The sequence below is a fragment of the Triticum aestivum genome, chromosome 1A (genome assembly GCF_018294505.1).
Source record: "Triticum aestivum cultivar Chinese Spring chromosome 1A, IWGSC CS RefSeq v2.1, whole genome shotgun sequence".
NCBI lineage: Eukaryota > Viridiplantae > Streptophyta > Magnoliopsida > Poales > Poaceae > Triticum > Triticum aestivum.
The window spans coordinates 120,957,989-120,973,342 of record NC_057794.1 but is presented as its reverse complement, the minus strand read 5'-3'; the positions used below and the strand labels follow the sequence as shown (position 1 = coordinate 120,973,342).

General features: G+C 47.9%; 1 protein-coding gene across 1 annotated transcript in view; it reads right to left on the bottom strand.

The window, feature by feature from the left end:
- Nucleotides 1–15,354, bottom strand: part of LOC123040125 (DNA-directed RNA polymerase III subunit 1) — a 52,901-nt gene that overhangs the window by 4,406 nt on the left and 33,141 nt on the right. The window contains exons 15-16 of the mRNA XM_044463059.1: nucleotides 993–1,227; nucleotides 228–419 (exon numbers count right to left, since the gene is read on the bottom strand). Coding sequence (XP_044318994.1) covers nucleotides 228–419; nucleotides 993–1,227 — 427 coding nt within the window. The remainder of the gene's footprint in view (nucleotides 1–227; nucleotides 420–992; nucleotides 1,228–15,354) is intronic.

Sequence of the window (15,354 nt, the reverse complement as noted above, 5' to 3'; positions counted from 1 at the left end):
CACCATTCAGCAAAGTTTTAGGTGTCGTAGTATATGGCATATGAAAAGGAGCTGATATCAATTAAGGAGTGCTCAGTTAGGAAGTTACATAAGAACATAAGATGGCAGTGTGTGGTTTCAGTATGTTCATAACATTTGCAGAACTTCTTTTATTGGAACAGAATTAGGGATAGCCAACACAAGAAATGGTTGCCTGAGCAAATCATATTTTTAAGACCTGTTCTTACCGCAGGGGTCTTTGAATTAATAGGAAAGTGGGGAAGTGTTCGATCTATAAAACCGTTTGGGGCACGGCGTCCTCCAACTGATTGTTGTCCAACACATACAACCATCTGACTAATATTGATTGGAGAACCTTTAGATCCACACTGAGACATAATCAATGGGCTGTTCCTCCAGTGAAGCGTACTCATACAATCCTGAAAAATAAGTTCCAACTCAAGTCACTCAATACACAAGTATGGTGAAGTCAAAATGGACATACTGGGTTAGTCACTGGACTGAATTAATGCATCCATCAATTTTTTCACTAAAGCCTCACTTAAAATTAGGCTAGTGATGAGAACATCCATACAAGAGAATTTAACTCAGTAACACTGCATAGTTGTGATGATTTACCTCTAAAACGCACCTAAAGTGTGTTACCTTGTATTAGAGAAACCGCTAAATAAGGCGACAAGTACACAAAGCCACCAAGTGACTGCAACCTAACATAGAAGCTAAAAAGCAAGCAAGGAAAAACAAAACTGCCTAGCTAATAAAAACAGAGAAACAGAGAAGAGGTTTTCACATAAAAAAAGGAAGGTTTGAATTTCAGGAGGTCTGGCATGTGCAAAGTTGTGATAATTTCCAAAATTTCTTTAACAAATATAATACTGAAAGGCGGTCATCCTTCACTGACACTATATTTTGAACTTGTATACTATATGCAATACAACAAGAAGGATCAGATTCAGATTAGAGATAATTCACAAGCTAATTGGTTAACTTACATCTCCGGCCGTTTCTCTTAAATTATTTAGAACACAAGATATCTGAGACTCCAGTGTTTGAGCTCTGTTGCAACCAGGTTGCGGTATGAGGTCACCTTTGGAATATAGGGCAATAAGCTCATGGCATTTTTCATACTCTATATCTATTGTTATTTTCTTTTTCTGATTTAAACTTTCTCCTGGTTGGACATCATCCACACCAATTGAGAAACCATGATTCCCTATAAATCTTGCACTGCAGGTGAAAAGTATGCAACATGGATCAGAACAATATTTCATGCACTTCTTTTAGCGGAAAAAATTTCACATACTAATTTACATACTAATTTCACACAACAATTTGGCAACATGATGCGAGTGAGCAACTATAATTCAGAACCTGAAAAAATCCAATGAGACAGACAGATATATGAAGAAATTGGGCAAAGTTTTCACCAAGCATGATCTCTGAAACCTAAATGAGATATAAAATGGATAGACAACTTAAACCTAGACAGACGCCACCGCCCTAGTCCCAATCTCATCTTCCTCCCGTGATCCTCCTCTTTCCGTGACCCTAGCCGGCCACCGCCACCCTCCTCCCGATCTCTCTCTCCTCGCCACTCCCGGAGGCCACTGCCGGACAAGGCCGCGCAGCGCCCATGATGGGGGCGGCGGGGATTTGATCCCCAGCGGTCTCATGGGCCACCTATGGGAGATCCTCTCCGGGGAGGCGGGTGGTCGTCGCTGGACCATCGAGCGCGGCAGCCAGGATGGAGTCCCCTGGTCGGGCGGCGGCAGCGGTCGCCTCCATGGCCGGAGGGTCAATGGGGATCGGTCTCCGGCGTGCTCTCAAGCGATGGTTGGTGGTCATGGATCTGATCCCCGTTCAGATCCGTCGTGGTGTGGCCCTTGGCCAGCCAGCGGCGTGTGGAGGGTCGGTGAGGTGCGGCTGGAGGTCCTCTACCGACGTTTCGGCGGCTGCGTGCATCTTCACGGCGTGGCTCCACGCGGATGCAGTCAGCTGCGGAGTCGGGTAGCACGGATGCCGGTGAAAATCATCCCAACTTCGGCCATGGCGGACGATGGCGCCGTCTTTGACGTCGTTTTCTTGTCGAGGCGTCATCGTTGCAGTCTGTGTCAGCTCGCTCGGGCTGCTTCAGGGGAAAGCCTAGATCCGGGTCTTGCGGATCGGATGATATCATCGCCTTTGATGTCGTTTTCCTTCCTGGGGGCATCGTTTTGGAGGAGGTGCTGGCTGGAGGGGCCAAAAGGTGGAGTGGCGTTGCATGTACTGCATCGACCATGGTGGGTCTTGGCGGTGTGGCACAGTTGAGTCTCGGCGATGGATGCATGTGGATGTATGCACGCAGGGTGGTGACGCTGTCTGGCGTCGACGGCAATTGGGCCTCGCAAGGTCAATGCATTGATCCCCTCCTGAAGATGGGACGGCGGAAGATGGTGGTGGCGGATTCTAGAGAGTGTGCATGTGGTGCATGCTAAGGGTCTGGTAGACTGGTTGGTGCTCTCAGCTCTCTGTGGGGCGGCTTGGCGAGGCCATCGGGTTGGATGGTGTATGTTGGTGCCAGGTCAAGGCACATCATCAAGCTTGTAGGGGTGTAGCAACAAAGGTCGCCAGAAAAATGGCATGTATTTGTTCTGTCAGGTTCTATTGAATGGATAGAGTAGGTTACAATAGATAGATATCAACTAACTACCTAGCCTATCTCCTGGTGGACTCCTAGACTCCTGGTGCGGCGCATGAGAGAGAGGCCAACGTGACAGGTTGATAAGTTGTTTGACACCCTCCCTTAATCACAACTTCATCAAGTTGAGATTATGTTTGAAATCTTCAAAGCTTCTAGTAGGCAAAGGTTTTGTGAACCCATTTGCAATTTGATCTCTGGAGTGCACAAAACGAATCTCAAGTTGCTTCTTGGCAACCCTTTCTCTCACAAAGTGAAAGTCTATCTCAATGTGCTTTATCCTGGCATGAAAAACTGGATTAGCAGAGAGATAGGTAGCACCTAGATTGTCACACTATAAACATGGAGGTTGAGTGCCTCTAACACCAAGTTCCCTCAAAATGGATTGTAGCCAGATAATCTCTGCTGTTGCATTTGCCAGTGCCTTATATTCTGCCTCTGTACTAGATCTAGAGACAGTAGCTTGCTTTCTTGCACACTACGATATTAAGTTGGGACCAAAAAATACTGCAAAACCACCAGTAGACCGCCTATCATCCAGGCAACCTGCCCAATCAGAGTCTAAAAAGGCACTGACAAGTGTAGATGGTGACTTACTGAAATTGAGACCAACATTAAGAGTGTTCTTGACATATCTAACAATCCGTTTTGCAGCAGTCAAATGAACTGTGGTGGGTGCATGGAGGAATTGGCAAACTTTGTTGACAGCAAAAGAAATATCAGGCCTAGTAAGTGTTAAATATTGAAGTGCACCTACTAGGCTTCTGTACCTTGTACTATCATCTGGACTTAGGGGCTGCCCTTCTGTAAGTGACAATTTTTCTAAACTTGACAAAGGAGTGGGTGAGGGTTTACAACCTTGCAGACCAGCTTTCTTTACCAAATCTGTTGCATACTTTTCCTGAGAGAGATGAAGTCCATCCTCATGTCTCTTTACCTCAATCCCTAGAAAATAGTGCAAGTCTCCAAGATCCTTAAGAGCAAACTCAGTGCTGAGATCCTTTAACAGTCCTGTAATGGCCTCATCTGATAAACTCGTGACAATAATATCATCAACGTATATGAGTACAAATATGTATGTATTGTACTTGTTGTAAATAAACAGTGAGGTGTCAGACTTAGAAGGAGCAAAGCCAAGTGTTTGCATTTTGTGACTGAGGCGTGAGTACCATGCCCTTGGAGCTTGTTTCAACCCATACAGTGACTTGTCAAGTTTGCACACATAAGAAGGTTTATTTTTGTTCACAAACCCAGGAGGTTGCTTCATGTACACTTCCTCTTCCAGAACACCATGGAGGAACGCGCTCTGCACGTCTAGCTGTCTCAGACTCCAGCCCCTGGAAACAGAAATGGACAAAACAAGACGAATAGTGGCAGCTTTTACAACAGGACTAAACGTGTCCTCATAGTCTATGTCATATCGTTGTTTAAAACCCTTTGCAACGAGTCTAGCTTTGTAACGATCAATTGTTCCATCAGATTTTCTCTTAATTCTGAATACCCATTTGCAGTCAATAAGATTTTTACCTTGTCTTGGAGGAACCAAATGCCACGTTTTATTTTTCTGCAATGCTACAAATTCTTCATTCATAGCCTTCTTCTACTTTTCATCTTTTAGTGCTGCTTCAAACGTGTGCGGCTCACCTGGCTCACCTGTAGAACACACCATGCCATATTTTGTCACATGTTTATAATCAATAGGCTGTATTACTCCTTTTTGCAAATGTGTACGGCGAGGAGATGATGTAGCAGCAGTTGGTGGCACAGACGATCCCGCAGCAGATCCTGAGACAGCAGCAGCAGCGGGACCTGTGCGTGCTGGATCTTCTGCGGCGGGTGGTGAAGACGCAGACGTTGCAGCAGTCATAGAAGATCCCGCCCCGCAGAGCTCATCATGGGCGCATGATGGCAGGAGCGGGCCATCGACGCAGGGTCTCGCGCCTGTCAGGGCAGCGCCTGTCGGACGGCGCAAGTCGCGCCTTTTGTAGCAGATCGACTGGGTCGGGAACCGGGACCCAGCCGCAGGACGCCACGTGTCAGCGTCTGGTTGGCGCGGGGCGGGGAAGGCCGCCTCCCCAGCCGCGGGACGCCGCGTGGTTGGCTTGGAGGAGTCGCGCGCTGGATCCCGTCCGACCGCACATGGCGAGGCCGTTGGCGCGGATTCTGGTGCAGATCCACCTGGCCAGTCTGGCGACTCTGGTGTTACGGCATATCTCTCTCAAGGTAGTTTTGGTGATTGATGACAACATGTTTGCGGACTAATCTTGTGCTTTGTATAATTCACAGATTCTCCCCTGGCACGAGACGTTTTATTCCCCTCGGAGTGTATTTCAAGACGGTGTAGCTCTTTCGTTTCTTTCTCGGTGGACTAGTTGCGTAGAGGGCACCGTACTATCAAGAGGGTCCGCTGGGGTTTTACTTGGGTGAAATCATCACGTACACATCAGCTTCTCACCCTCTGTGCATCTCCATTCCATTGAAGAGATCTCTCGTCTCTTCCTTGTCTTGTCTGGGTCCAAGCGGTAGTACCGCACACCCAGCGGTAGTACCGCTGAGGAGCCAAGCGGTAGTACCGCTCCACAGTGGTAGTACCGTCCGTGGCTCCACAGTAGTAGTATCGCTGGGGGCCTGGCACCTCCGCCTTGTCCTCAGCATCTTTGAGAGATTCTCTCTCTCGCGCGCGCCCTAGCGGTAGTACGGCCGAAGGGTCACAAGCGGCAGTACCGCTCCACAGCGATAGTACCGCCCGTGACCCCGCCGCCATAGTACCACTGGTCAGTCTGGCTCCTACCGCCTCGATTCGAGAGGTCTTTTTCTCGTGTCGGGTTTTGCGGCACTAGTTGCGGTTGTAGAGGTGGTAGTACCGTTCCAGGAGCGGTAGTACCGCCCCTATCACCGCGGCAGTACCGCCCCTACCACCGCGGTAGTACCGCGTTTGGGTCTTTTCCCTACTAGTCTCCTCAGCGTGGTAGTACCGCTGGATGGCGCGACAGTACCGTTGTCCTGGCGGTAGTACCGTCCCCTCTCAGCGGTAGTACCGTCCTATGTGGGGCTGGTTGGTGGGGGGCAACGGGATTGTTGCCCCCACTATAAAAGGGAGTCCCCTTCTTCTCTCTCACTTACCTCTTCCTCCCCCAAGCTACATTTATTGCTCAAGCTTCATTAAATGCTCCAAGCTCCATTTTCGCCCGATCTATCTCTCTAGCCAATCAAACTTGTTGATTTGCTCGGGAGTGGTTGAGAAGGCCCCGATCTACACTTCCACCAAGGGATTTTCGATTCCCCCACTCATCCCTAGCGGATCTTGTTACTCTTGGGTGTTTGAGCACCCTAGACGGTTGAGGTCACCATGGAGCCATAGTCCATTGTGGTGAAGCTTCGTGGTCTTGTTGGGAGCCTCCGATTAAGTTGTGGAGATTGCCCCAACCTTGTTTGTAAAGGTTCGGTCGCCGCCTTTGTAACGCCCCGAGACCGATGTGCCAGGTGTCTTTCAGTTATTCGTTGTCGTTGCCATGTCATTTGCTTGCGTGTTGCATCTTGCCATGTCATCATGTGCATTTGCATCATCATGTTTTTCAAAACTTGCATCCGTCCCGGTCTCCTCGTTCCTTCTGTTGTCCGTTCTGAGCCCAGACACACTTGCACGCGCCCGCGGCATGTCCAAAATATTATTTTATAAGTGGCCGGAAAATGTTCTCGGAATGGGATGAGAGTTGGCGTGCGGTCTTGTTATAGTGTAGGTAGACCGCCTACCAAGTTTCATCACAATCGGAGTTCGTTTGACGCCCCAACGATTAACTATAGCGACATTATAGTCGGTCTAACGTCGGACGTTTTCGGTCTCCGGAAACAGATGCCGGGCCCTCTCTCTCTCTTCTCCCCCTCGCAGTCTCGCCACAGCCCCCCCCCCCTAATCCATCCTCCTTCCCCTCTTCGCTTCCGGAGTTGTCCGATGCGACCGCACGGTCCGAAACCCTCTCTGCTCAGTGCATCAAACCCCCTCGCGTGCGCATCCGAAAAGTTGTCCCGGACACGACCCGGGCAGTCGTCACCGTTGGATCCAGAACATCCCCAAACATCTACAAAACGTCTCCGTTTTCTTATTTGGACTCCCTAGATATTTTATCCGCGATCGTCCGTTTGCGATCGTAGGGTCGAGATAGCCCCTAACCTAATATCCACCTGCTATATATGTATCAGTCCAACCCTAAAATCAAGGAAAGCTGTCCCATCCTTCCTCCTCGCGCCGCCACTTGCCAACTCCCACATCGGGATCCTCCCTGATCCCCTCGTCCACCTCGTTTTCCCCGTCGCTCCAATCAGGGCCTCCCCTGCCTTCCCGATCCATCCATCCTTCCAACCACCAGACAGCGCTCGATCCAGGTTGGATCGAGGCCTCGACCTCGCAGGCCGCCGCAGGCCGCGCCCTCCGTCGACTCGGCTGCCGGCGACCATGTCCAGGACCAGGTCGCCCCTCTCCCTGCTCTCCCACTCTCCGTTTCCTTCCCTGGCATCTCTCCTCTCTACCTCACCCCTCGTTCTCTCCCTGTACCAGGTACAGGAGTTCACCTGCAACCCCGCCGGCGTCAAGGAGAAGCTTCGTTGCCGGAGCGCTGCCACCGGTGGCCACCTCCATCAGGGATGCCATGGACGCCCGCCCTACAGGAGCTTCGTCCGTTCCTCTGCCTCGTTGCAGTCGCCCTCTTCTGCGACGAGCACCACGCGCCGTCGTGTTTCTTCTGCAAGGCCAGCTCCACCGAGCCGAAGAACATCCTCGCGCCGCTGGAGCTCCATCCCCGCACCCAGACCCGCCAGATCCCGCCGTCCCAGCACCTCCTTGCCGTCCCCTCGCCTGAAGTCGCCGCGCCATGGCCCTCTGCCTCGCCTCTGTTCCTTTCGAAGGAGGTAGACGACGCGTCCGGCCGGCTTCGTTGACCCGGCCTCCCGTGCCAGATCGCTCGGCCTGCATACATCCGGGTGGGCCTCAGCCTGCTGCGTCCTGCATTGGCCTCTTCCACCGACCTGGGCCATAGCCCATGGTGAGAAATCCCCCTCCCAGCGAATGCTCCTGTTAGGCCCGCGACTGGATTCGGCCCAGCGTGTTTTTATTTCCCTGTTGCGATTTTAGCTTTTTATTCCTGAGACTGCAGTTTTACAGAAAAGACCCTCATGTTCATGCATATAATAACTCACAATTCGTGCATCGGTTTAAAATGATTTATATATGAAACTTGCTCAGAATTTTTTCTAGTTTAATAATATGTCATTTTCATCCATGTTTAAAACGCTGTTTGTTTAAATTTGCCCCTATGCCATGCTAAAATGGTTTAATTCATAACTAAATAACCGTAACTCGGAATTTAATAAACTTTATATGTAAATGGGGTAGAAAAATGCCTAGTTTAACATGGTGACCTTTATTTGCATGTTAAACAACTCTAAAATTGTGTTTAGGGCAGAACAGTACCAAATCTATAATATGCTCATGAGGAGTTTCCAGAATTGTTGTTCGTTGCTTCCGGCCTCATTTAACCTTGACTAGATAGGTAGTTTTCATTTGCTTCACCTCTTGCCATGCTAACAACATTTAATCTTGTTGGGTACATAAACGAGAGAGAACTAAATAAGTCACGTGGTGTTTCGTCAATATGCAACAGAGTTAATTTGTAGTATTGCTTGTGCATTTTGCCATGCCATGCTTCATTAAACCGGACATGCATCATGCTTGATTGTGCATCGTGCCATGTTTATGTGGTGGTTGTTTTACTATGTTGTTTGCTTCTTTCCGGTGTTACTTCTTCGGGTTGGTTCCGTTAACGTCGCGTTTATGAGGACCCGTTCGTCCATGTCCGTTTGTCTTCTTCATGGACTCGTTCTTCTTCCTTGCAGGATTTCAGGCAAGATGATCATACCCTCGAAATCACTTCTATATTTGCTTGCTAGTTGCTCGCTCTTTTGCTATGCCTATGATGCGATACCTACCACTTGCTTATCATGCCTCCTATATTGTTGAACCAAGCCTCTAACCCACCTTGTCCTAGCAAACCATTGTTTGGCTGTGTTACTGCTTTGCTCAGCCCCTCTTATAGCATTGTTAGTTGCAGGTGAAGATTGAAGTTTGTTCCTTGTTGGAACATGGAGATGTTGTTCCTTGTTGGAACATGTTTACTTGTTGGGATATCACAATATATCTTATTTAATTAATGCATCTATATACTTGGTAAAGGGTGGAAGGCTCGGCCTTATGCCTGGTGTGTTGTTCCACTCTTGCCGCCCTAGTTTCCGTCATATCGGTGTTATGTTCCCGGATTTTGCGTTCCTTACGCGGTTGGGTAATAATGGGAACCCCTTGACAGTTCGCCTTAAGTAAAGCTCTTCCAGCAATGCCCAACATTGGTTTTACCATTTTGCCACCTAGCCTTTTCTTTTCCCTTGGGAGTCGCGCTCTTGAGGGTCATCATTATTTTACCCCCCCCCCCCGGGCCAGTGCTCCTTTGAGTGTTGGTCCGAACTAGAGTCCTATGAAGCACCCCCTCGGGGAAACTCGAGGTTTGGTTTTAGTTGTATGGAGCGCTCATCTGAGTGTGCCCTGAGAAAGAGATATGTGCAGCTTCTATCGGGATTTGTCGGCACATTCGGGCGGTGTTGCTGGTTTATTTTTACCCTGTCGAAATGTCTTGTTGTACCGGGATACCGAGCCTGATCGGAATGTCTCGGGAGGAGGTCTATTCCTTCGTTGACCGTGAGAGCTTGTGATGGGCTAAGTTGGGACACCCTGCAGGGATTTGAACTTTCGAAAGCCGTGCCCGCGGTTATGGGCAGATGGGAATTTGTTAATGTCCGGTTGTAGATAACTTGAACCTTAACCTAATTAAAATGAGTCAACCGCGTGTGTAACCGTGATGGTCTCTTTCCGGCGGAGTCCGGGAAGTGAACACGGTTGTTGGAGTTATGCTTGACGTAGGTTGTTCTAGGATCACTTCTTGATCATACTTTTATAGACCGTGCTTTGCCTTCTCTTCTCGCTCTCATTTGCGTATGTTAGCCACCATATATGCTAGTCGCTTGCTGCAGCTCCACCTCATACCTTTACCTTTCCCATAAGCTTAAATAGTCTTGATCGCGAGGGTGCGAGATTGCTGAGTCCCTGTGGCTCACAAATACTTCCAAAACCAGTTTGCAGGTGCCGATGAGTCCGTGGAGATGACGCAACCAAGCTCAGGAGGAGCTCGTTGAAGATCTTGTCCTTTGTGTTGTTTCGTTCTAGTTGATCAGTAGTGGATCCCAGTTGGGGTCGATCGGGGACCTTTGTCGCATTTGGGGTTCTTCTTTTATTTTGGTTCCGTAGTCGGACCTTGATTGTATTTGGATGTTGTAATGCTTTATTCATGTAATTGTGTGAAGTGGCGATTGTAAGCCAACCATGTATCTCTTTCCCTTATGTATTACATGGGTTGTGTGAAGATTACCTCACTTGCGACATTGCTTTCAATGCGGTTATGCCTCCAAGTCGTGCTTCGACACGTGGGAGATATAGACGCATCGAGGGCGTTACAAGTTGGTAATCAGAGCCTTGCCCGACCTTAGGAGCCCCATTGCTTGATCGTTATTAGCGGCCGGGTTGTGTCTAGAAAAATGTTTTGAGTCATTTAGGAATTATATACCGGAGAGTTTAGGGGTTCTTTTTACTTCCCAGTCTCCTCATCGCTCTGGTAAGGCATCCTGACGTAGAGTTTTGACTCTTCTCTTCTCAAATTTCACTAAAAAAAAATTTAGGATCACGCGGGTATCTTGGAATCGTTCCGATGGTTTTATGATGAGAACATTGTCTTGGTGCCTCCTGTCAGGGGTTTTTGTGGAAGTGTCCCGGGGAGTTGAGCTCTGAGGTGTTGTCGTCATAATTTTATCGTTGCAGTTCTGGAATACTTGAGTTTAGTACGCCAACATCGAAAATCTCTTTTATGTATTTCGTTGGTGAGATAACCTCGACGCCACCCAGTACTGGGGCGGGAGTTCGGGAGTATTGCCATAACTTGTATAACGGATGCTTTTCGAAGGTTGAGGTAGATGATTTCCGAAGGTTTCTTGGTTATGTGTTGAAGGATGGATACAACTGGATGTAGGATTTGTTAGTTTGGGTGAGATATTATGCTTCCCCTGTATCCCCAACACCTGATTGCATAACCGGAAAGGTTCGGGAGTTTCATAAGTGGGAATTCAAGTAGCTCTTAGGATATCTTTCCGACAGATGTATGATATGAAATTGGGGTTCGACGTCTAGTGGTCCGCCTATCCACGGTCGGTTTTACAGTGGTCTCGTTGTGTCTTAAAGAGTCCTTGGCTATGCCGACTCGGGGACGCTTCGTATGTCATGTGCACTGCCTTGTACATGATGGTGCTGTACGATCGAGCCTGTGTAGGCCCCACCACGAAAACTTCGGACGAAACCTCTATCATATGTTTGTTCCGGCTTATTTTGCAAGCCAATCCTTTGTTTTGTTTTGAGTTGTGGTATTCGAGTTGCTTCAATGTCAAGTGTTGATTCCATACCTTCCCCAAATGGTGTTCTCATACTCCGATGTGAATACTAATCCTTCTCGATACGATAATCGAGATTGTTATGCCAATCTTGTTCTACCGGGGTGTCTCTCTTCAAGTGGATCCGATCACTTCAACATTCACAAGATCAATTATCAGTTCTTCTCAATGTTGTTTGTTTCATCCGTCCCAAGCTGCCTTTGTTTTTTCCCACCCACCCAATCCCTTTTCTTCAAGGATTCAGATTTCTTAATCAAGTATCCATCTTATTGATGCGAGGCCTTTTCATTCCTTTTCCGTCAATATCCTTATCCGATGATTCTCATGAAGATTCTAATGGAGCTTCAAGTTCGTCACTCTTCACTCGTTTTCCTCTCCGGTGGAACAAATTCAAGCTTTTGGCGTTGATCATACCCTTTTTCCTCGTTTTAAATACCTTCTCATGCCGGTGCACCTCTTAATCATCCACTCCTTGCTATTCTTTTGTTCCGGAGTGCTCAAGATATCTCGAAGATTCATGTTTCTACTCTGCTTTTGTTCAAGATCTTTTGAGGATGTTTATCTCATTCAAGCTATTTAACTCAACCGGTGCAACCTCTCTTTCAAATCATTCAACGGTGTTTTATTTGAGTGGGCCCTAACCCACAGGTCTTTTCCCAGGATCTTACCTGACTCTTCCTATTTTCCCGGAGCTATCCTCAAAATTTCCTTTCGAAGTTTGACGTAAGTATGATTTATCATCAGTTAAATGCCTTTCTCCAAGATCTTTCAAATTCATTTCATTGTTGATTCAACTTTTATATTCTTCTTTATTCCGGAGTACTCAATAATTCTTGGTGGTGTTCCTCGTCGTCATTCTCGGATTTGAAGACCGAAGAAGAATTTCTCTCAATCTTGTTCTTTCCTCTTCAGGATTCATGGTGCTAGCTTTATACCATTCTCTCATAATTATTTTCGGTTGTGATAATTCTTTTCACCTATCCGGAGCAATTCAGGAGCCTTTTCAGTTTGTTCATCCAGAGCCCATCATCTAAGATTTATTCATTCTCAGCTTTCAGCTATCATTCTCCAAATTTTACCGGTGCTTCGTTCAAGTGATCTTTAATCGGCTCGTGATCTCTTCGTTCTCATGTATCTAAATCCTCTCAAGTATCCTCGTTCATTTCATAATTCTTCCCGGTGTTCCTCTATCTTTCCTTTGTTCATTTTAATTCTAACGGTGGTTCATTCAAGATTTCTCTTCCTTGTTTATCATATCAATTCATTCGTTGTTCCAAATCCCACCGGCGGTTCCATCAAGTCCTTATCAAGTTATCGATATCTCTCTTAATCTTTTCTACGAGAATAAGTAGTGTGCCAAATCCGTTGATTGTCATCAATTTAATTGGTGAAGGATAAGCATAATGTAATTCTTATTCTTGATTCTCCTATATGGTTAATTCCTTTTTCTGGAGTGGTTCATCATACATATTATGGGTTTCAATAGCTCATCTTTCTTTCCCGGAGTTCCAAGCTCTCGCAATTATGTTATCACGGAGATCTATCTAAATCTTTACAAGGTTTCACCTTGTGCTTTCAACTTCTCTTTCTTTTCGTTGGATCATACTTTTGTTACCGGAGTTCTTCATGGGGGTTCTACATGATGGTTCTTCAAGGATTTAACTCCTTCTCGAAGGGTTCGTCAAGATTCTTTTCAGAGGAGCTCAAGCATTCTTCTTCTTGTAATCCGGAGTTCTATTCTTTCAACCGTATCATTGGAGATGGTATTATGTCATTCTTGATAATTTGAATTCATGTTTCTTGATTCACATGTTGTCATGAATGAGATATTTCAAATCCATCAATCTCGTCATTGGAGTTATCTTGGGTTATATTTCACCTAAAGCCTTCCCTAAGGATTGTTGCTATCTATGGTGTTTAGAAATGACCCAAGTTATTCATTTATCCTCCCGGTGAAATAAGTTTCTCGTCTCCTCGTTCATATCAATCCAATTCCTTTTTCCGTGAGTGGCAGGTTGTCACCTCATAATTTGAGTTGTATTCCATAAGACCATATCAACCTTATCATTTTCGTTGTTGGTTTTCCAACAACTCCGTTCAACCCTTCTCCTAAAGATGCCTTTTCAGGCTCTTTTGTAACAGAAGTTGGCATTGTCTTCTACATTCGTTTGTCTCAATTATCTTTACTCTACTCTTTCGTTCCGGAGGCATTGTGATGTTGCTCTCTGCAACCCATCTTCTTGTTTTGTCAGGATTGTGTTCTTTTTGCCCTTATCCTTTTAACCGGAGTGTCGTGCCTGCTTTTCGAATTTTTCCCATTCTGCCAAGTTTTGCCTCCCTCCTCAGACGGAGTGCTGCTCAAATTATATATCATTCTCAATCCTTTTCTATCTTGTTTTAACCGGAGTGGTTTCAATAGACATCTTGCCCTTCAACCTCAAGGTTTTTCGCAATATTCTTTGTCCCTCTTTTCTAACGGAGTGTTTTAAAATTTGTCATCTTCGTTATTCTTTTTCTTGAAATGGCTTAACCTTTTCAAGGTTCTTTGGTCTCACTCGTTTGTCAAAGAAGCAACTTAGTTTTACCTCTTCTCTTTCTCTTCCGTTTTCCCTCCGGTGCCATTCTAGATCTCGGGACGAGATCCTCTCGTAGTGGTGGAGTGTTGTAACGCCCCGAGACCGATGTGCCAGGTGTCTTTCAGTTATTCGCTGTCGTTGCCATGTCATTTGCTTGCGTGTTGCATCTTGCCATGTCATCATGTGCATTGCATCATCATGTTTTTCAAAACTTGCATCCGTCCCGGTCTCCTCGTTCCTTCCGTTGTCCGTTCTGAGCCCAGACACACTTGCACGCGCCCGCGGCATGTCCGAAATATTATTTTATAAGTGGTCGGAAAATGTTCTCGGAATGGGATGAGAGTTGGCGTGCGGTCTTGTTATAGTGTAGGTAGACCGCCTACCAAGTTTCATCACAATCGGAGTTCATTTGACGCCCCAACGATTAACTATAGCGACATTATAGTCGGTCTAACGTCGGACGTTTTCGGTCTCCGGAAACAGATGTCGGGCCCTCTCTCTCTCTTCTCCCCCTCGCAGTCTCGCCACAGCCCCCCTAATCCATCCTCCTTCCCCTCTTCGCTTCCGGAGTTGTCCGATGCGACCGCACAGTCCGAAACCCTCTCTGCTCAGTGCATCAAACCCCCTCACGCGCGCGTCCAAAAAGTTGTTCCGGACCCGACCCGGGCAGTCGTCACCGTTGGATCCAGAACATCCCCAAACATCTACAAAACGTCTCCGTTTTCTTATTTGGACTCCCTAGATATTTTATCCGCGATCGTCCGTTTGCGATCGTAGGGTCGAGATAGCCCCTAACCTAATATCCACCTGCTATATATGTATCAGTCCAACCCTAAAATCAAGGAAAGTTGTCCCATCCTTCCTCCTCGCGCCGCCACTTGCCAACTCCCACATCGGGATCCTCCCTGATCCCCTCGTCCACCTCGTTTTCCCCGTCGCTCCAATCAGGGCCTCCCCTGCCTTCCCGATCCATCCATCCTTCCAACCACCAGACAGCGCTCAATCCAGGTTGGATCGAGGCCTCGACCTCGCAGGCCACCGCAGGCCGCGCCCTCCGTCGACTCGGCTGCCGGCGACCATGTCCAGGACCAGGTCGCCCCTCTCCCTGCTCTCCCACTCTCCGTTTCCTTCCCTGGCTTCTCTCCTCTCTACCTCACCCCTCGTTCTCTCCCTGTACCAGGTACAGGAGTTCACCTGCAACCCCGCCGGCGTCAAGGAGAAGCTTCGTTGCCGGAGCGCTGCCGCCGGTGGCCACCTCCATCAGGGATGCCATGGACGCCTGCCCTGCAGGAGCTTCGTCCGTTCCTCTGCCTCGTTGCAGTCGCCCTCTTCTGCGACGAGCACCACGCGCCGCCGTGTTTCTTCTACAAGGCCAGCTCCACCGAGCCGAAGAACATCCTCGCGCCGCTGGAGCTCCATCCCCGCACTCAGACCCGCCAGATCCCGCCGTCCCAGCACCTCCTTGCCGTCCCCTCGCCAGAAGTCGTCGCGCCATGGCCCTCTGCCTCGCCTCTGTTCCTTTCGAAGGAGGTAGACGACGTGTCCGGCCGGCTTCGTTGACCC